Consider the following 22,930-nt stretch of genomic DNA (forward strand, 5'->3'; position numbering starts at 1 on the left):
CGTGTTGAGAGGATGCCATATCTCTTGAACGTAAAAGATACCTTGTAGATTTCGAAAGAGAGCAGGATAATGCCACTACAAGGCAGCACTCGCACCCGCAAAGTGGAAAGGGATAGATTTAAGTTGCAAAACTTGTTTACAAATCCACTGGAATAAATATGTTTAAACTAAATCGGCTAAAATAAGAAAAAAAATACATCCATTAGGAACGCTTAAACCTAAACATTTGAAATCTAATGTTAAGTAAATAAATAAAATAAGAAAACATCAAAATTGATTTTAATGAAAAACATGAAAACTTTCAAAAAACTAAAATAACATCACCCAAAATTTCATCAATGCAACTTTTTTTTAAGAATAAACCATTTCAAAATAAGGAGAATAATGCAAAAAACAATTAAATCAAGTTTGTGATTTTGAAAAGAGTAACAAACGGCAGAAGACTAAACATTAGTGCATAAAAGTAATGGTATTATTATTTGCATATAACGAATGATCCCGCTACAATTGTTTGCACTTGTCCTAACTTAGGAATCTGATGTACAGTGGTTGTCGTCTGTTTAAGTGGTTTATACGTGTTTTTCGTTTCTCGTTTCTCGTTTTTATGAAGATAAGAACGTTGATTTTCCTGTTTGAATGGTTTTACACTTGTAATTTTTAGGCCCTTTAAAGCTTACTGTTCGGTGTGAGTCAAGGCTCCATGTTAAGGACTGTACCTTAACTTATAATGATTTACGTTCATAAATTATTACTTGGAAGAAGAGTTTTCTCATTGGCACTCATAACACATCTTCCTATATCTGAATAGGCAAACAATCATACACCATTGAACTTTATCAAAATAAACTCATCATAGATATTATTTATAATTTGATATTTACGCCAGACGCGCGTTTCGTCTACACAAGACTTATCATCAGTGACGTTCAATTCGAAATATCTTAAAAAGACCAAATAAAGTACAGAGTTAAAGAGCATTGTGTTTGTTTTTGATTTACCAGTTTCCCTTTGGTATCTTTTTAAAAAAGCGGTATATTCTATCTTTTTCCTACATAAGACCTCAATGGTTGTAGAGAAATAAATAAGTAAACCATAGCTACAAATATGTTGGACTTTCTGTTGGTTACGAGGTTACAGAGCATTTAACAGGTCGAGAACTCTAGATTTCCTGACGTCAGAATATATTTGCATAGTAATTTCACAAACGCAAGGCCAATACGGCCTTGAAAAACTGACCAATCGACTCAATGAACTACAATGCATTGTTGGCTACTACGGATTGACTACAACTTGACCACACATGGAATTAGTGGAAAAACTGTCAACTAATAAAGTGTCTGGGACTTTCAAAATAAATTTGTTGTTCTGCGAATATGTTTATTGTAAAATACATGTATATAATATAATCCACAATTTGCATGCTCAGATTAAAAAAATATCGTTTACGGGCTTCACGATTCGACTTTCTTTTTTTGCTTTGTTGATTGATTGATTGTTGGTTGCTTAACGTCCAGTGGCAAATATTTCATGCATATTCAGGACGAGAACAAGTTCACAAAAAATACAATAGGTAGGTGGATACGATAGAGGCCATCTGGAATGATGGTCGGGGAAATTTGGACTGCCACTGGAAAATGAGGGTATATTGGATAGGGACAGAAATTTTGCCTTGCAACAGGCCACCTTCGGACCCCTCAAAGAGTTGTTGCAAGGGTTCTTAACGTGCAAAGAGCGTGGCACTCTCTTTACACGAGGCATCGGATGTAACGTCCCCCTTCTGACCGGACGTGACTGCGAACTTGATACATCCCGCACAGCCAAACGGACGCCCCACTTCGGCAAGCGTTTTACTGCCGGTCGGGAGAAGACCAAGTGACCATATTTCTATACCCCAGTCACCCTTGGGTTATTTTTTTTTTGCCTTGTAAAAGTAGTTGAACAAGTCTTTATTATGCATTGTATTTGTGAATAATTTCACGGCGTGTAACGGTGAAATTTTAGATAAATTGACCAATGTCTAGTATGATTAATTTTTGAGCTTTTTTAAACCTGTATAATGTCATTCGAAAAATATTTCTGCCTTAAAACATGAAAACGGACACTGAATCACTTCTATCTATACTGGATGTGTAAACTATTTTCATCAGGACCTCAACAAAAAATGATATACAGTATGCTAAAAATAAGTGTAATTAAAGCGGGGACGGTCAATAGCTTATAAAAAATTAGATATGGTTTGATTGCCAATGAGACAACTCTCCACAAGAGACCAAAATGACACAGAAATAAACAATTGTAGGTCACCGTAAGGCCTTCAAAAATGTGCAAATCTCATTCCGCATAGTCAGCTACATGTATATAGGCTCCGAAATAACAATGAAAAACCATTCAAACGAGAAAATTATTTATAAAAAAATTGAAAAATAAACGAAAAACAAATGTGTGACACATAAACAAACGACAACCACTGAATTACAGGCTCCTGACTTGGGACAGGCACTTACATTAACAATGTGGCGGGGTAAAACATCCCCCTTACCTGAGACAGTGGTTTAACAGTACAAAATAAGAAAGAACTATAAAAATCAGTTGAAAAACAGATGGACAAAAATGCATACTTTGTATAGTTTCATCCATCGATAATGTCCGTCTGTTGCTAATTTTATACCAACATATACTTCAGAGGTATTCTTATCGTTCGGTTGCTGTCCTATTGACGTAGGCACAATATCTCCAATTAATTATACCCTCTTGATCATAGTGGGTTCCATATTACCTTTTATTTTTTTTTCTCTAAAACTTGCCTTGTATATAGAAATAAGAATATGAGGTATGACTACCAAATGAGACATCTTTCCATCCAAGGCACAATCTAGTAAAGTAAGCAATTAAAGTTTTAATTCTAAAAAGTAAGCCATTAAGGGACCAACAATTACTTGTGTAAAACAATCCAAACAAAACAAAAAACACAAAAAAGGCCTAATTAAATATACTAAAGGAGAAAAAATGTAGCCAATAAACATAATGAATATAATAGCTTTATTTCCAACTCTGCAATGTTCACAAAACATATCAATGCTCCCCCCTTGTCGCACATAAAATGGATAACATCACGAACGGTTTTAATAAAATGTACCAGTCCGTTAAAAAAAATCCAATGTCACCATTAGAAAAAAATCGAACTTTGCAAAGACGAAAAACAAAAAGAAACTACAGTTGCTGCTTTACTACCCTCAGAACAAAAGGAACAGTTTGAAAGTCCCAAATACTGAAATATGTCAAAAATAAATTATACTTTTAGTTATCATTGTCAGACAAGAATTTAAAAATATCTTTTGCAGTTTAGATGAAAAATGATTGATAATATAGGTTTTGTCCATGTTTTGTTTTATACCCAATATGAAATATTACTCAGTGTTCTACAGACGTCAGTAAATATTTCATAATGAAAAACCGAACTTTCTGCAAGATGTTTGTATACAAAAATAAGGAGATGTGGTATGATTGCCAATGGGACAACTGTCCATTTAGACTAAAATGAAGTGGATGTTAGTAGTGATAGGCATCTGTAATGCCTTCAACATAAGAAACACCCATACCGTATAACCGGCTATATTTGGACCCGATTGTTGAATATTCGTTGTTGCTTCTTAATTTTTTTTAAAACAATTTGCACGACAATGCAACGACAACTACTCAATAGATCTTCCACGACAAAAAATAGTACGATCGGTTGTGACCGCGGCTTCATTACAGACAAAGGAATAAACATATTTTTTTCCTCGATTTAAATGACTTTTGAATCATAAAAGATGGTACAATATCATGAAATAAATTTTGTGAAAACTTAGAAAGTTTAGTGATCTCATCAGATATTTGACAAACTTTAAGTCTTCACCTTTTTACGAAAACAAAATTCAAGGATCATATATTTTTCTGTAAATATCTAACAGTATACAAAAGTTGCTGCCCTCATGAATATTAGCACCGGTTATTATCGACGGCTAACTTTATTAACTAGTTTGTTTGATGGGTAATAGTGTTTTTCACTGTTGTTTCGCTGCTGTCTGGTGGAAGAATACCTGAAATTGCCGTGTCATTATCAAACATGTTAATGGCTGTATATGGGGTAATTCAAACACTTGTTTCTTCGCATAGCAAACACTCTTGGTTAATCTGAGCATGGAACGAATACTTTATATCACGAACTATAAATGTTGATACAAAAAATGAAAAACTAAGCGAAATTGTTAATCCCGGATTGTACGAAAAAAGGTTATATTTCAGTAAATAACACGCGTGTTTGTTTTGTTGTAAACACATAGTATTCCATCATGCATTGTTACTCATTAAGTGGATTGGTCAAAAACATAAATTGCGTCACCCGTAAATAAACAATTACATGTGAGAGGACATGCTAATTCATGCATTTCCATATAAGGTAGTGGTCCCGACCTGTTTAAGGGAGTAAATGCTTTAAAAGTTAGCTGATTATTTAAATCACGTACTACTAATAAAGAGAAATTAAGCTTTTCGTTAATCAAAATTGGTGTTTGTCTTGATTTTTGATAGTTTAATCAACAGGTCAAAGTACATATTTTATCAAAATTTTATGAATTCAAATTTAAACAAGAAGTAATTGTAACAGGATGCTGTTACGAAGTCTCCCAAACAAAGCTCCCATAACTCGCCATTCATATGGTCCCATATTCATTTGATTTGATTTTTTGTCCCATACAAGAATATATATGGCTTAAGGGTGGGGATCTCCACCATTTACAAGTATTTAAACAGGAAGGGGTGGTGGTGACCCCCAGGTACTTTACGTACATTTCATTTGATTTGTTTTATATTGTCCCATACAAGAATATATATGGTTTAAAGGGGTTGATGATGTTAACCGTTTACAAGTTTTCAAACAAGAGGGGGTGGGGTGACCCCCTCAGGACTTCCCTTTTATTTCATTTCATTTGTTTTATTGTCCCCTACAAAAAAATATATGGTTTAGGGGTGGGGATGTTGATCGTTTACAAGTTTTCAAACAAGAGGGGCTGGGGTGACCCCCTCGGGACTTCCCTTTTATTTCATTTTATTTGTTTTATTGTCCCCTACAAGAATATATATGGTTTAGGGGTGGGGATCTGGACTGTTTACAAGATAATAGCACATTCTCAAATTGAACGGGGTAAGGGTAACCCCCAGGAACTCCCCTTTAATTTCATTTGATTAGTTTCATTGTCCCATACAAGAATATATATGGTTTAGGGGTGGGGATGTTGACCATGTACAAGTTTTCAAACAAGAGGGGTGGGCTGACCCCCTAGGAACTTCCCTTTTATATCATTTCATTTGTTTTATTGTCCCCTACAAGAATATATATGGTTTAAGGGTGGGGATCTGGACCGTTTACAAGATAATAGCACATTCTCAAATTGAACGGGGTGGGGATGACCCCCGGGGACTTCCCTTTAATTTCATTTGATTTGTTTTAACGTCCCTTTCAAGAATATATATGGTTTAGGGGTGGGGATTTTGACCGTTTACAAGTTTTCAAACAAGAGGGGGTGGGGTGACCCCCATCGGAACTTCCCTTTTATATCATTTCATTTGCTTTATTGTCCCCTACAAAAATATATATGGTTTAGGGGTGGGGATCTGGACCGTTTACAAGATAATAGCACATTCTCAAATTGAACGGGGTGGGGATGACCCCCAGGGACTTCCCTTTAATTTCATTTGATTTGTTTTATCGTTCCATTCAAGAATATATATGGTTTAGGGGTGGGGATCTGGACCGTTTACAAGATAAAAGCATATTCTCAAATTTAAGGGGGTGGGGATGACCCCCTAGGGACTCCCCCTATATTTCATGTGATTTGTTTTATTGTCCTATAATCATTTCTGAAGACTGCATGTGTCTATCACCTACAGTTTTCAAGTTATATTCATTTGAAAATTTTAGAAAATAAAATCCCATAGGGTTCTATAGTAAACCCCTCCCTCCTTTCTACCTCCCAAAATACCCCTTAATAGACCCAAATGCACAAACGAAAGATTGATGGCTCACATAGACATATTAGTCTACCATTCTATGAAATCCTAAGTAAATCTGACAAGCGGTTTTAGAGAAACGCTGCGGACAAGTTCATTTTTAAAAGTGGCGGAAGAAAAAGAAGAAAAAGAAGAAGAAGAAGAAGAAGAAGAAGAAGAAGAAGAAGAATAAAAATAATAAGAACTGAGCAAAAACAATAAGTCTCCAAACTTTGTTTGGGAGACTTAATTAGATATTACAAATATATATATTTGATTGTACATTTTCGGAACTGACTGAATGAACTAAAAGTGAAAAACCTAACGAAGAAAACATAGCAGTATTTATTCCACGTCGTATAGTTATCAAAAGTACCAGGATTATAATTTAGTACGCCAGACGCGCGTTTCGTCTACACAAGACCCAACAGTGACGCTCAAATCGAAACATCTATAACGTCAAACAAGTACAAAGTTAAAGAGCGTATAAGAGTTATACATTTGTTTTTGGAAGTGATAATATTTTTTATCGTAAAAAGGTTGGAACTTTTCCCCCAATTGTTTGTTTCAAACTGTTAACACTTTTTCCTGAGTGTGACGTGTAGAATTTGACTTATCACAAGTTTGCACTTGCTTGAGCAATAAGACAGGTGCCACATATTCAAAAAGATCTACTTACCTTTCCAGGGCAAATTCGATTTCAGACTTATCACCAGTTTACACTTACTTGAGCAACAAGGCAGGTGCCACACATTCAGAAGGATCTACTTTACTTTCAGGGCAAATTCGATTTCAGAATTTTAATTCGTGATTGTTTTTGTGTACTGTTATTTGTCTTTTGGTTTTAACGGCTTTTTCGTTTGGGTGTCTGTTTACTTACGGAATCATGAGTTTGAATGTCCTTTTAATATCTTTGGACACTCTTGGACAAAAAAGAGGCAAAAGATACCAGAGGGGTAGTCAGACTCATAGATCTAAAATAAACTGACAACACCATTGCTAAAAATTAAAAAAAAACATGATTCATAAAATCTCAACTTCGTTTGAACACTTTTGAAGTGAATACAAGGGAGTACGTTTGTAATACGATGATATCTACATTTGAAAACAATAATTTGCGAAGTCATAGTTAAACTAAAAAATTAAATTTGAAGTTTAATTAAATGATTAAATCATAGAACATGATAACGTTCTATATAAACTAAATAAATAGTTTGCTATGGCTAAGGCTTACATATATACTGTTGAAAATTGTTTTAAATTATTCCATAAGGTGAAATGCATTATACATGCAACAGTATTATACCGCTGTTCAATAGTCATAAATCTACTCAGCGAAATTAAAACCTTGACTCGAACAACAACATTCAACTATAAGAGGAAAAGTAACGGAAAAACAGAAACACTGAACTGTAACTTACCAAATACTAAAAGAGAATACAATATGGGATAATAAAACAAAAGGTTGTGTTTTGGATATGAACATATTTTTTATTAAAAAAAACTTGTTCATTAATGAAATCCTATTATAAAAACGATTATATACTTGTCAGCAAAAGAAACGATACACTTTTTTTTCAAATCAAAGATGAAGTCTTTTGTTTAAAGGACCGATATTGAAGTTAGTAATACTTAATGACCATGGAAATATAAATCAGTTTTGAAAAAAAAAATACTTTTGCTTTCATGACGTCATTTGGCGATTTTTTTTTTGCGTAAAAATTTACATAAAACGACAATTTTAAAATCATAAATTCCAACTAATGATGCCAATCTCTCAATTAAAGATAAAGACAATGTTTGCAATCAATTCTTTTTTAAAAATTATACAGTTTCTTCGTTTATTTGTAAAGTACACTTCGGCCCCACAAGAAATCGTAAATATGTATACATCATCAATTGATTTACCATAGACAGAATCTAAAGAACCATCGGTTATTTCATTGTTTGTACCCCAAAATGAAAGTAACGTCACGTCATTGGTTGAATTTCTATTGTTTATGACATGTTTAACCAATCACGATGTTTTGGTGAACACTTTTAAAAATATTACCAAGGATGCATTAGATTCTGAAACGGCGAATTATATATTATTAACAATTGACGTGCTTTGTTTTTAAAAAAAGCCGTAAATGTAACTAATTAAGATTTATTTGGTCAACCAGGCAAGATAATCATTGTTATAATATTTATACCTTAGGACTTAGATGGTTGGTTGTCTCATTGGCAATCATACCAAATATTCTCATTTACAAGACAAGGGCTATATAAGTTATATATATAATGTCTAAAATAACTACTAGCGTTAATCAGTTTGAAAATGTACTGATTATATTGACAACGATGTGTGAACAAAACAAACAAAAACAATAGGTAACAATGTCATAAATAGGGGTAAATAGTCTAATTCGGTAGGTCACATTCGTGAAAAGGGAACGGGATTGTAGTTACGACATACGGAACATATCTTATATCATCTGTGAAACGGATATTCCATAACGGTCAACCAACCTGGACGGAGTCCGTAAAATTTACAAAGTGATGATTTCAATTTCACCATTTGGAACTCTTTGTTTAAAAATGAAAATTCACACAATTTAGAAGCTGAAATCATCTCTATTGTCGTAAAGTTTTGTTTTCAACCGACCCTCATAGTCAATTTCTAGATATAAGTCATAATCAAATGGCAAAATCAAAAGCTCTAACACATCAAACGAATAGATAACAACTGTCATATTCCTGACTTGGCACAGGCATTTTTTATGTAGAAAATGGTGGATTGAACCTGGTTTTATAGCTAGCTAAACCTGTCACTTGTATGACAGTCTCATCAAATTGCATTACATTGCCAACGATGAGTGAACAAAACAAACAGACACAATAGGTACAAATGTCAAAAATAGGGGTACAGCAGTCAACATTGTGTTATCATCTTAATCACTATAAAAACAACAAATGTAACGAAGAAGCACAAAAAGACATACATCAAATTTAACATCCTCATTTTGCTTATATTATACGATTTTATTTATCTATGTAAAGTCCACCCATAAAGGATGGAAGACAGTTGTTATCTATCTGTTTGATGTGTTTGAACTTTTGATTCTCTTATTTGCCTAGAGCCTTTCTGTTAAGAATTTTCAATGGAGGTCTGTATTTTTTGATATTTTACTTTTTCGAATTTCTTAATCAATTACAATATCTAACAAAAAAAGTACACTTCTTCCTATTTTATTTAATCTCACATAACAGGTTTTTATATAAGTTATCATTCCTCAAATTACCCCTGCAAGAGAAAAAAGATTGTAATTACATTTACATGTATAGTATATCAACTATTGGTTGCTTTTTAATAACCTCAAAAATGATAGTACAATAGTTTAATGGAAAAAAAACATAGCGTACTTTATTACTTGGATAGAAGAATGACAAATGGGAGAAGTAGAACATTAATTGAATAAGTCAAATCAAGTCAATAAGCTTTGTCAGAATAAAATGTAATACAACTACAAAAATCAGATTATTGAAAAAGAAAGATACTAATCAAAGATCTTAAAAAAAGGATTTTCTTCTGTTTTATGCCTTACTCAAGTAATCATTATAGGATTACACACATTTTTTCTAGAGGTTATTGATGTGTAAACCTGGGCGATTAATTCACAAACTAAATAAAAGTCCAAAAGTCAAAGGACTTTTATGTTAAGTTTGGGAATAAGAGCCCCGGTTTACACATCAATAACCTATAGAATAAATGAGTGTTATCCTTATACGTGTTATAATTCTGAAACATGTGATATATAGTATTCGCGAATTTATTTAAAACATTGTTTTGTGTAATGGCTACTATAATGACCATAATATGCACAATGGATAGGTCGTAACTAAGGAGTTGACCACCATATTGGCTTTCTTAAATCCATAAATGTTCAATAAATGCAATAGAATATTTGATGAAATAGCATCTTTCTCAAAAAAAAATATTTTAATGAGATATTATCAGAGTTGGAAGCGTACAAGTAACGAAATAAGCTTTCCCTTAAAAGTTTTCATTCGTATGACGTCGTGTTTTGCCTTGATGTTAATTCGCTAGATTATTCATGAAATTTCGTGGAATTTTATTTAAATTTTGATTTTATACATTTATTAAGCTTGGATGTACTATTTCTGTTTTGATACAATATTTTTTGCATTAAAAAAAACGACTGTTATGTAGACTCTATTTGTTATTCAATCTCAATTTGCTAAAAAGTCCGGGATCCCTTCATATGTATCATCGCACATATATAGATCTCGAAAGTAGTTTCAGAAACATGGTTTATCGAAGTGTAAACGATGACAAAAATATTAATTCAAGTATTTATAGATATGCAAATCATATCAGAATAATTTAATAATAAACCGTGTACATTAGAATTTTTAGATGGAAATTACTACAACATATTCTACCTACAAAGAAACTTTTATGCAGGTGGAAAATTGTAAACAATAATTCTCGTAATTTTTGTACACAAGAAGCAGATTATGATCATTTCTTTATACTGTGTCCGTATTTAAACAAATTTTGGAATAAAATAAATGAAGTTTTAAAGAACAGTAAAATAACTTTTAAGATTAAACTAAGACACTTAGTATTTGGATATAAGACTTCTCAGGAAGAATATTTTGACTTAAACTATTTTTTAACAATTGTGGTTTTTTTCAATTTACAAAGCCTACTACATATCTGATCAAAAGACAAAAAACGTCAACGTTTTCTCAATTTTTTTCAATGAGTTCAATAGAAGAGTATGTTTGAAAATCAAAAGTAATGTTTTAGCAACTATTAGAAAACATATTAAGTGATATTATTTAATATATATATATGATGTAAAAATGTAATATGTAATTTACAACTAATCACTACCCTGAGTGATTAGTGGATTGTAACAGGGAACCTCAGGAGGAGCTTGAACTCCTGAATGATATTGTAGCAAGCCAATATTTGAAATAAATATGTATTTATGTTGTTAAAAAAACAAAACATTACAAGTTTTTAAAGAGAAATGTCTGATAAAAGTGGTATAAGCATATATACCATGTATACGTTATGAAAGTTTATTTTCTTGAAAATGCACAGTCACTTGATTGGAATGTAGTCAAGATGAGACATGTCCTTTGCTCTTCTTGGATTTAAAACAAATTTTACAACGTTACTACGGACTGCAGACCCGATGTTACAGAATCTAAATCAATTTGAAATATTTGAAAAAAAATCATGTTATAAATAGAATAAAAGCAAACCTTGGTCTTCCATTGTTGTTATACTTTCAGATAAAACATTCACATTTCTTCTTGTTTTAATCATTTTACATTCTAAAGGTATTGTCCAATGTTGTGCTCCGTTGGAAATGTATGTTATATTGTTGTTATATGTAATATAGCCATTTGAAATCTATTAAATGAAGAAAAACATTTACTTTGTTCATATGAATTTGTATAGATTTAAGGGGGTAGACCTTGATTCAGGGAGATAACTCTTTAAATTAGTTAAGGGTTTGTTAAAGTCAAGTTCATCAATGTATTTTAAGCATTTACCTGAAACAGATTGAAAATAATCTATGTAACCTAGAAGCTTAGCATATATTTTGAAAATGGTTGACACAAACGTACTGATGATTTTAAGAGTTATTTCCCTTAACCTAGGTCTACCTCCTTAACATAGACAGACGTCGATCCTACTACTCACGGCTAAAATATGTATTGGTTACCAAGCTATTGTTAATTTTGGTTTAATTGGGTTTCTTAACAAATGGCGAAATAAATATACATAAATATCTAATTCGTTTCAACCAGCTATGCTTCTAAAGGCTACGAATAGGTTCATGTACAATATTCATCAGATAACAATTGTTTCGAAGCAACAATCTCTAGTAACAATGCAAATCCGTTTTATGTAAGGCTTAAGCACATGACAAGCCAAAATATTTAAGACCACAACAAAAACAAGTGTCTATCGGTAGGGTTTTGCATATTTGTATAAAGTAATCAACTTGAAATATTCAATAGGAATGTATTATGTAGCATGTGTAAGTAAACACTTAATTAAATTGATCGCCACCCGTTAAGAGATACGTGTGCCTTCGGAGACTTCAAAGTCATACAAACTTGCTCAGCCTGCTGGTAGTTCAAATATTTCAATCATATTAAATATTTCCGTCCACCCAAAGTTTTGCCGTGTCCATCATATATGAATGACATTAGGGTTTCTTTTTATTGATTTCAACGTTTATGGTTGTGGTATATAGTCAATGTTTATTCATATGATCAATGTTTTATTCTGAAAAGTGTTCAAACCATATGCATACTTAGACATGTAAGACATAGCTACAATTACGAGTAAACTGCAAAATAAAACCTACACCCTACAAAGTATGAAACTAATTGCGTTAAATGTCTAAATTTGAATACATCAATTTTAAAACATTCTTGACCCATATATATTAATTAAAACAAAACAAAAAAATCTCCAAGAATTGAAACGGCACATAAATACATAATTATGTATTTGTGTATGATACTGTGGAATTATCTAATTATTTGTGTGGATACCTATTCTTGTGGATTAGAAATAATTATCTTTTCGAGGGTATGTACACATTTGGGAATTATCTATATTGATTAAATTCACAAAACTTGTTATGAATTATTATAAAACCACTATACGCTTTTTAAACATATACACCGACAAACAGATGTATACAAATGCAGATAGAAACACAGACGTAAGAAAAATTAGACTTAAAACAATCGTGTAACACATGGTTTAACCACATGCGTTTTTAAGGGTTTGTTCAATTACTTGAAATTACTTCATTCGTTGTTCAAAATATCGGAAAACGAATGTACAAGTCTGGTAAACCCTGACAGCATTCAAAAATTACAACTCATGTACTACAGAAAATCTGTTTTTTTTAAAATGAAGTCATTTTGTTTAATAACACACGAGTGTAGTTAAGACATAAATGTGTAATAGAGAGGCGAAAGATATAAAAACGAAGGAATATATAAACTCATAAGTAGAAAATAATAAACAGACAACGTCATGGCTATATAGAAAAATAAACCAAAACGAACATCAATAAAAACTGTAAAATATTTACCTTTTTTGTTGACCCACATCCTGTGTATTGCTGTCCAAACAAAAGTAAATCTCCGATGATCTGACCGTAACAATCAGGTCTATTTGATAACACAATATCTGAATAGTTTAATTGTTGATGTACCATTTGTAGTAATGTTATATTGATAGCTGCACCCCATCTGTCAGGTTCACAGTTTATGGTCACTGCGTCTCGTAAAGAATATGCTGCAAAAGGTCAAGGCAAAACAAACTGTCGTAATTTTCTGAGAAACGAATAAGTAACATGATACACATGGGAATATTTCATTTTTTTCGTTTTTTGTTGTTGTTTTTTTTATTTATTTTATCGGAACTTGCTTTTGATTCAATTATGAGCTTGCATATATTGTTTAACAATACCTATACTTGGAATAGCCCCTGCATAATAAAGATATATTAACAAATCGTGTATCTGTCTAAATCCATAATTAAACCTCAATCGTGTAAAGAATTAGCTTAAACATTTGTGATTTTGTATTTTTTAACAAAATGTTTAACAACAACATAAGACAAACTTACTTTTTGGAAGATGATGTGACTGATAATTATTTTATTTTCAAAGGTATATTGTACTAGCTGCCACATGTATTTTCGTTGTCAATTGATTTATGGTTTTGAAATAATGTGTACGCATCGAAAGTTATATCATATATAAACAAGAAGTGTCATGATTGCCAATGAGACAACTCTTCACAAGAGACCAAAATGACACAGTCATTAACAACTACAGATCCTCAGAACGGCCTTCAACAATGAGGAAAGACAATACCGCATAGTCATACTTATGAGATATGTATTATTTGTTTAGTATTATAATTTTTTGAAGCATCTACTCACGTGACCAATGCAGTTTGAATCCTCTAGCATTGCCTTGTCCATTGGTTTTAAACCTTATCCAAAATTCATCCGAAACAGCAGCAGCTATATAGGATGACGTAGAATAGTATCCAAGTTCTGTTCCAAATGGCTGACTTCGTAACTACAAATACTTTCCAGTTAAAATGGTTTGATGTCTTACACTCATGTCTTTATATCAAAGCCTCACTCAATTAACAGTGTTTTGTAATTGTTTCTGTACATGTTAAAACAAAAAGATATATGAATTTCCCAATTAGTTTGTCCATAATTCGAAATTTCGCAAATAGGTTTTAAAGAATCAGCCATGTCTTTGATTAAAACTTATTGACAGAAGAAGTTGAAGTTGCAGCTTTTTCTCTCTAAAGACTTTCTTGATAAGAGTCGCACATTATAGTTTTACGATGCAGTATATTTTGCATGTATAGCCATGAAACCAATTTATATGCAGCAGAAACAAATCCACTTAGTTCAGGACTTTACCTTTATGTTTTGAATTAAAACACCGTAATTTTTCGTTACATTGTTAGATATACATATACAATTATGAATGATACCTCAAGAAAATCCCCGTTGTCAGCCATCTGTAATACATCTGTAACCAATGAATAAAGTCCAGGTGGAGGCTTAATGATATAAAGACAATCTGTATTGGCATTGTATGGTCCAGGATAGTTAGCTGACGCTATACTCCCTGTAGTAGTCCTGTATTCTTTAATACAATCTGAAATAGAGACAATATGAGTAAGTATTGAGTCCCACATTGTTTGTTTGAATAAAAGATAATCAAACATTTATATATAATATATTTGAAAAAAAGAAACATCTAAAATGTAGAATAAATGATTATATTTCAAGAACAATTCTTGGACTATTACATATATTAGTTTCACGTCTGCAATAAATAAATATAATCATATGATCTTATAATCTGTTTTTATTGAAACTGTTTGACAAAGATCTCAATGTGCTATCTATATAAGATATGTAATTTGATATAATTTTAATCTTTATAAAACAATAAAAAAAAACAAAAGACAAATGCGAGTATAAAATGACTATCAAATTCAGACCTGTCTCCATTTTATGATTATAAAAACTCCAAATGTTATTTTTAGAAAGCTTCTTTGGAGTATCTGTGACTTTTATTTAACAGCAACATGCTATTCTTATTTTATCTATCCTTACTAATTAAATATTTAGGAGGCAATTTTAATAAAAAAAAAAAAAAAAAAAAAAAAAAACATTTGAATTGGTATTTAGATAATTGGATACTTATTTTGTGTTTTTCATTAGATATCAGTGTATGTTTTAATGGCTTTTGTATCATGTTGCATTGGATAAGCAATAAAACAAAAACTAAAAGCCATATACTTGTTCTTAATGACATCTGTTTTAATGGAATCATTTGGGTTTTTCTTTAACGTTGATGGTTAAGTTTGATGTATCGTTTTTTATGTATATATATCAAAATAGTTTATCAGGAAAACAAACAGGCTAATGTTTGTTCCTGTTTTGGCTGATTATCGACAAAAATATTTTGGTAGCATTCGTGTAGCAAGTTATTTAATTATTCTCTAAAGCTTTTTTTATTTTATTGCACTGTTGGTTTCTTCTCTCTCTATTTGGATCTTCAAACTACGACTTGTGACAAAACATGTCGTATAGCAACATTTAAGTGTATTTGATTGTCATGCGCAATAGTTGGTATCAATTCTTTTCTTGACTGGTCAAAAACGTATAAAGATGTCAGGAAATTATAAATGATCTGTATTTTTAACACGTATACAAGGTGGTGATTTACATGACATAAATGTATTAGGTATGCAACAGTGAAGCTAGCTATATCAAAACATGTTTTTCTTACCAAAACACCTGAGATGAGCGTAACGGTGATTACAGTTAGCAGTTTTTGTATATGTACATTGTGATATATGTTCCTCCCATCCATTGCAGTGTATCTGGTCAATACCAAAAGGCGCCGGGTGTAGTTCCATAGTAGGTAGATGGTAGAAATACGGTAATGTGTCGCTAAATCAAAAGATACTAAAAGTTCAATTATGCTATTTTCTCCATTTATATATTTTGACAAATATAAAATATTCAAAGTAGACATCGTTATTTTAGGTAACGGTAGTATGTCTGTCTCACCATATTTAAAGATAACATAGCATATATCTGCCTCTGTTCGCAGTCATATTTCTTGTATATTACTGACCCATTGACATAAAATCAGACAAATTTACTATATCTTTGATTTTTTTATACACACGTTATTTAAACTCCATTCATTTAATTATTACGATATATATAAGGGGTTCTTTTCATTTCAAGTTCAACTATTATTTTCCGTTATTCCCCTTAAAATGAAAACAAACATTGGACCATCTGTTTCAGTGTTTATGAATTTTCTAGCTTAAAGAGTTCTGTTAGTCTTTTTATGATAAAAAGATGAGAATAAATGTTTCAATTGCAATGCTGTTTTAAATCACCTTTTATTCAGCTCTCTGGTCGTCCGACTTTTTTATAGAGCATAACGCAAATTTCGAACTCTAAAGTAAATAAGAAAATCTTCAGTCCAAATCCATTGAAAAAGGAAACTTTATAATGAATCAACTAACGATTGTGAAATGTAACGGCTCTCGCGTTTTTCATACAGAGTCGCTGCACTTTTGTGTGATGCATTATACTATTAGTACTTACTGATATCCCATCATTGAACATAAAACTTTGGCCTCGGTAAATCCAAAGTTTTTATCACACAGGCTACCCCATGCCCCACCATCAAGGATATCAACACGACCTTCGCCTATCGTTTTTCCTCCACTGAGCTTTAGTTCAACTCCACCTTGAATAAATGTTTTAAGTTTTAATGAGAAGTGCAAAACGTATGATTTCCAAAAATGAGCTTGATTTCTGTAAGTGTTATAGCTATTACATTGAGATGAACTCTGACTTGCATCTTATCAATAATCAAGAAAACAATTTAATAAAGAAAATAATTTTGAAGTTATCTCAATCCATCACCCAATTCAATTAAGATCCTAAAAAAGTGTAGGCATGGTGAACACAATTGCAATATTAACAGTCTAAATGTCTACAATCGCAAGTGTTTTTGCCATTTTGTTTTATGTTTGATTTCGACATTTTATGATCCCTTTTGTATTTTTTAACCGTTTAAAATTTAAATTATTAATCTTACGATACGAATTAACTAGTTTTTTTGTGGGGTTCGTGTTGTTTATTCTTTATTTTTCTATGTTGTGTCGTGTGTGCTGTTGTTTGTTTGTCTTTTTCATTTTTAGCCATGGCGTTGTCAGTTTGTTTTAGATTTATGAGTTTGACTGTCCCTTTGGTATCTTTCGTCCCTCTTTGACTTATTATCTCAGAATTGTTGATAAATGTTTCAAATACATTTCACATGTCAATGTTGTATGTACAATTTTGTATTTGAAAATAATTTAGACACTCAGGTGAAATAAAATTGAATAGGATGAATTCATGAGGAATTTTATTGCAAACTAACATATAAATATATGGATGTGTAAAACGTGTTGAATATAGCATACTAAACATTCATTCAAGTACACAGAAGTGTACATAAATATGTTAGATAACAATTTATAATACCTGTACAATCAATTCCGACAACGCTGTCAGTGCACGATGTTTTGTCAAAGTCCCCTTTACACTGTCCAATATCTGTCTCATTTCCATGACATTGAATACTACCAATTAAAACTGCAGAGGAGTTCCGGGGTAACGAAAAGGAACGTCCACTTATATTTCTAAAAACATATTAGAGATATATTAATCATATGCAATTCAATAAAACAAAAAATATAACTTTTATATTTTTCTAATTACTCATAAATACATTTTAAATAAAGCGTACAGTGTATCTAACATTTCTGGAGCTCGTAAACATTGTATTTAATGTCTGTGTCATGTTCTTTTTTATATTCTGACTTTCTTCGCATTATGGTATTGATAGAGCCTTAAAACGAAATTTAGCTGCAAGTGTTACGTCTTTATCTGAGAAATTTTTAATCATACCAGAATTATCAATACACTGGAATGGTAAATTTCCTCACCTGAATCCAAGCATCCGACAAACAACAGCGGAATTTTTAGAGTTCCAGAATGAATCACATATAGTTCCCCACTTGTTATTAACTTTTAGCTTCAGTTTACCAACACCATTTGTGGTACCATCAACAAGTTTAATATTGTTTCGTCCTAGATATAAATAAGAAAAGCATAATCAGGAAATTTGATACTAAACCTAATATAAGGAAAAAGTAAAATCACAAAAATACTGAACTCCAAGGAAAATTCAAAAAGGAAAGTCCCCAATCAAATGGCAAAATCAAAAGTTCAAACACATCAAACTAATTAATAACAACTGTCATATTCCTGACTTGGTACAGGCATTTTCTTTTGTAGAAGATGGTGGATTGAACCTGGTTTTAAAGCTAGCTAAACCTCTCACTTCTATGACAGTCGCATCAAATTCCATTATATTGACAACAATGTGTGAACAAAACAAACAAAAACAATAGGTAAAAATGTCACAAATAGGGGTAGATAGTTTAATTCGGTAGGTCACATTCGTGAAAAGGGAACGGGATTGTAATGACGTACGACGACATAAGGAACATATCCGATATCATCTGTGAAACGGATATCCCTTAACGGTCAACCAACTCGTGATGGCGTCCGTAAAATTGACAAAGTGATGATTTCAACTTCACAATTTGGAACTCTTGCTTTAAAATGAAAATTCACGCAATTTGGAAGCTGAAATCATCTCTTTTGTCGTAACGTTTTGTTTTCAACCGACCCGCATAGTCAATTTCTAGATATAAGTCATAATCAAATGACAAAATCAAAAGCTCAAACACATTAAAAGAATGGATAACAACTATCATAAATCACTGAATATTTTATTTATCATGGGAAAAAATGTTGCGTACAATTGTTCTTTATGTATGCATAGATTCATGAGTTTCAAGAGTTGTAATATTACTTGGGCTGAGTTGGAACTTGTTTTAATCGTTACCAATCAACCAATTCACCAAAAGCGTGAATTATGTTACAACTGTTTAAATTATATATCATATGATGTTCGTGATGTAAGTTATCCCATTTAGCAAGTATGACATGTTACTCTGAAATAGAATATTTTTTGTGTAGAGATAAACAGATACCGACAATGATTTGAATATTTACAGCCGTATTGACTGTTCATTGGTATGGCTAGAGTTTAACTTTGGAAGTTGAGTTGGTGTAATGTGGGTATTGTAAAAGTTAAGGAAAAGATGTTTTTTTTTATTTCTTAATATACATGAGTATTTATATACCTAAAGATGTAGGTGCGCATTTAACTCCTATGTCGTGTGAATGTGGACATTCGTCTCTTCCCCATGGCTTATGTAAATTACAAAATAAAATATTTTCTTCTTCTCCAGTGCACTCTGGTTCCAACTTAAAAGATGTACCATTGCCAGGTCCAAACCAGGAGTCCTTATACAAAGTTGCTGAATTACTCCTGTCGATGAGATAAGTTTGAAGTTAACAATCATGATACATATATATTCTGCTTTTCTTTATATCATATGAATAAAAGAGGAGGGTTAATGTGTGTTTTTTTTTCACGTTCTAGTAATGGTGAGTGTAAGAGTTTTTTCACACCAGAATAATTTTACGATATCGTTCTCATATACTTTTTTTTCTCTCATTATATTCGTTTTGTTTGTGTTTGACTGTTTAATCTTGTATTGTGACCTGAATATTATAAGGTTTGTTTTAGTCCATGCTCGGCTTCATTTTTGTTCTTTTTTGTTCTATTAAGTCTTCAATTTTTCTTTAAGGTTAGTGTATACGTCTATATATATATATTCACGTGTATGCAGTAAAAATCAAAACAGAAATAATATTCAAAAACTACATTAACACATTACAATATTGTATTCATTTATAAACCACTAATAAGTTTAACAGTGTTTATAATGTATAACTTACCAATAGCCTAAACTTTTACAAAGTACCGTAGCAGCTTCTGTGTTCACGTTCTGATCACATATACTTCCTTGCTCCCCAAAGCTGTTAGTCAAGAACGTGCCTTCCGTTAAACTTTGCCCAGTCAAGGAAGATGTTGATTTAACTTTAGGAATACAAATAAAGTGTTGTAATACTTCATATATTTCAAAGCTGCGAAAATTAACCAGCTTATGGGGTTTTTTTCCGGAGAGGTGGTGAAACTTACATGGTCCTTATCTTAGTCTTAAAAAAATCAAAATGGAACATACCTTTTGACATAGCAAAATCAAACAGATCGTTGGTCTTCCAGTTTAAGTGGATTTACATTAGTCATTTTTGGGGCCAATTATAACTTGCTGTTCTGTGTGAGCCAAGGGTTAGTGTTAAATACCGTACTTTGACCTATAATGGTTTACTTTTACAAATAGTGACTTGGAGGGAGAGTTGTCTCATTGGCATTCATGCCACATCTTCGTATATCTACTAACAAATGTCAAACAACTGTGATATTCCTGACTAAGTACAATCATTTCCTTATGTAGAAAAAAGTTAATTGAACCTGGTTTAATAGCTAGCTGAACACGTCACTTGAATGACGGTCGCATTAAATTCGAAAATTTCTCTATCAATGGCGACTTTCAAGATAGGAGACACAACTTGCATGTTACCTCTTTGTTCTTTTTCTAGCTATGTCGGCAATGTCGTTTGGACAAAACAGTATAATCGATCACTCAATAATGATGTTGGCATAATATGGTTCCAATGGGTAAAGTGGTTTTAGAGGAGAATATTGTTAAAAGTGAACGAACGCGTGCAACGAAAATGGACGCCAATTGATGCAATTTCACTTGTCTCTTGTGGATTATATGAACTAAAAATCATATCATGCCTTTATGATGAATAAAGAAACGTATCAAAGTTACAATTTACCACCAGACGTCTTTTTTTTAATGAGACAACTGCATTATACTTGTCATCCTGATATTATTTACACGAGCATCATATCTGGAGCAGGATATGCTTACCTCTCTGGCACACCTGATAACCCTGGTTTATTATGGGGATCGTTTTCTTTAAACTTTAGATCGATATGATAAGTTTTGTAAACTTTTAACTGTCTATTTTCGTTTTTCGGTTGTATTTTTTCTTTCGTATATAGCTTTGTCAGATCATTTTGGACTTTGACAATACTTTGGAAATCTTCCGTCTTTTTTTTAAAGTCTGCATTTGCTTGATTTTCAGGGAAATTTCATAAAATAAATAACTCTCAAACTCCATATAGTTATTTTATCTGATAATAAGAATAAGACTTTCTACAAATTTCCTTAACACAATGTATAGATGCAAATGTTTACTTACTCATACACGATATGCCAACATCCTGTGTGTGGTCACACTGTGGAGGTCCTCCCTGTGTCATGTGACAGTGTAGCAAATCTATTTCTGTACCGTCACAACTTACATTTGAAAACGTTGCCAATCCTTTGCCATTACCAAAATAACTGTTATGGAAAACTTTTCCCACAATATGACTGCGAGAAAAGGAAAAGAGAAGCCATAAATAATCAAAAACTTTCATAGCTCAAGTTTTTGATTATCAAAAATATCAAGAAAAAGATATGATAGTCAATAATGAAAAGGGGATCACAACATAACTGCCATAACTAGAAATTGTCGACGTTCTCTTAAATATTGGGTTCCTTATTTATTTTAATAATTTTCAAACTATAAATATAAACCAATGCTTACAGACTGATAGGATGAGGTGACAACAGCTTGCAGACATAAGTAGCGTCTGCATCATTGAACTTATCATCACATATAGTCGACCATGTTCCATTGGCCTGGATTTCAATTCGGCCTTCCATTGTATGAGCTCCACCAGTAAGACGGATATTTTTAGATCCTTTCAAAAATAATGATTTATAACTAGTTTTTAAATGTCATCGCCAAACAATTTAACTAATCGCCTTCATGTTGACCCCGCCACATTATGTATGTATGTGCCTGTCCCAAGTCAGGAGCCTGTAAGTCAGTGGTTGTCGTTTGTTTGTTTGCTACATATTTGTTTTTCGTTCATTTTTTAAAAATAAATAATGCTGTTAGTTTTCTCGTTTGAATTGTTTTACATTGTCATTTCGGGGCCTATGCGGTATGCGCTCTGCTCATTGTTGAACGCCGTACGGTGACCTATAGTTGTTAATTTCCGTGTCATTTTGGTGTCTTGTGGAGAGTTGTTTCAACAAACACTGTATTCAGATGTAAAACGCATAGCTGAATGCCAATACAATTTCAATAGTTGTCTTCCATACCCCCGGACTACTTCCCATGAATTTGACGAATAACCTGTCAACATAACATATAAATGAATACGCACTGCATGTGACACCAGCCTCTTCATAGTTGGTACAGCTATGCTTACTCCATGCCTGTGTTCTACAGATATTTATATCTAATTCGTTACCATAACAAGATAGGTTGTCTAAAAGGATGCTTTTATCACTTGTTCCAAAGAAGGATGCATTTTTTGGTTCTGCAGTAAACGTGCTGAAAACAAGAGGATAAATCTGACATATCAATTGTATTTATGTTTATTTCCAGACTGCATAGTGTTATGAGCTAGAAAGCCCATTGCTTAGAAATAACGAAGTTCTTTGTGAAAAAAATATCATAGACATATGTATGTTCTTCTCTGTTTGACCCTGAATGCAAACAATTCAACAAAATCACAAGACATACTAGAAATAGATTCCAATTAAAAAAAAATTACTATTGTGAACTGTCGCTGCGGGCAATCTTTGCATGGTATTTTACAGTTTAGTTAGTTTATGTTATTTAACAATA

The 22,930-nt window shown here is 32.1% G+C and overlaps 1 protein-coding gene across 1 annotated transcript in view; it reads right to left on the bottom strand.

Moving 5' to 3' along the window:
• Positions 1 to 9,245: 9,245 nt before the first annotated feature.
• LOC139526219 (scavenger receptor cysteine-rich type 1 protein M160-like) overlaps positions 9,246 to 22,930 on the bottom strand; it is a 52,043-nt gene continuing 38,358 nt past the window's right edge. The window contains exons 33-46 of the mRNA XM_071321345.1: positions 22,464 to 22,633; positions 21,836 to 21,992; positions 21,446 to 21,618; positions 20,069 to 20,210; positions 19,408 to 19,595; positions 18,139 to 18,283; positions 17,675 to 17,832; positions 16,748 to 16,892; positions 15,912 to 16,075; positions 14,602 to 14,768; positions 14,027 to 14,168; positions 13,170 to 13,375; positions 11,311 to 11,461; positions 9,246 to 9,316 (exon numbers count right to left, since the gene is read on the bottom strand). Of these exons, the coding sequence (XP_071177446.1) occupies positions 9,306 to 9,316; positions 11,311 to 11,461; positions 13,170 to 13,375; positions 14,027 to 14,168; positions 14,602 to 14,768; positions 15,912 to 16,075; positions 16,748 to 16,892; positions 17,675 to 17,832; positions 18,139 to 18,283; positions 19,408 to 19,595; positions 20,069 to 20,210; positions 21,446 to 21,618; positions 21,836 to 21,992; positions 22,464 to 22,633 (2,119 nt within the window). The 3' untranslated portion in view covers positions 9,246 to 9,305. The remainder of the gene's footprint in view (positions 9,317 to 11,310; positions 11,462 to 13,169; positions 13,376 to 14,026; positions 14,169 to 14,601; positions 14,769 to 15,911; positions 16,076 to 16,747; positions 16,893 to 17,674; positions 17,833 to 18,138; positions 18,284 to 19,407; positions 19,596 to 20,068; positions 20,211 to 21,445; positions 21,619 to 21,835; positions 21,993 to 22,463; positions 22,634 to 22,930) is intronic.

Source organism: Mytilus edulis, chromosome 6, assembly GCF_963676685.1.
Source record: "Mytilus edulis chromosome 6, xbMytEdul2.2, whole genome shotgun sequence".
NCBI lineage: Eukaryota > Metazoa > Mollusca > Bivalvia > Mytilida > Mytilidae > Mytilus > Mytilus edulis.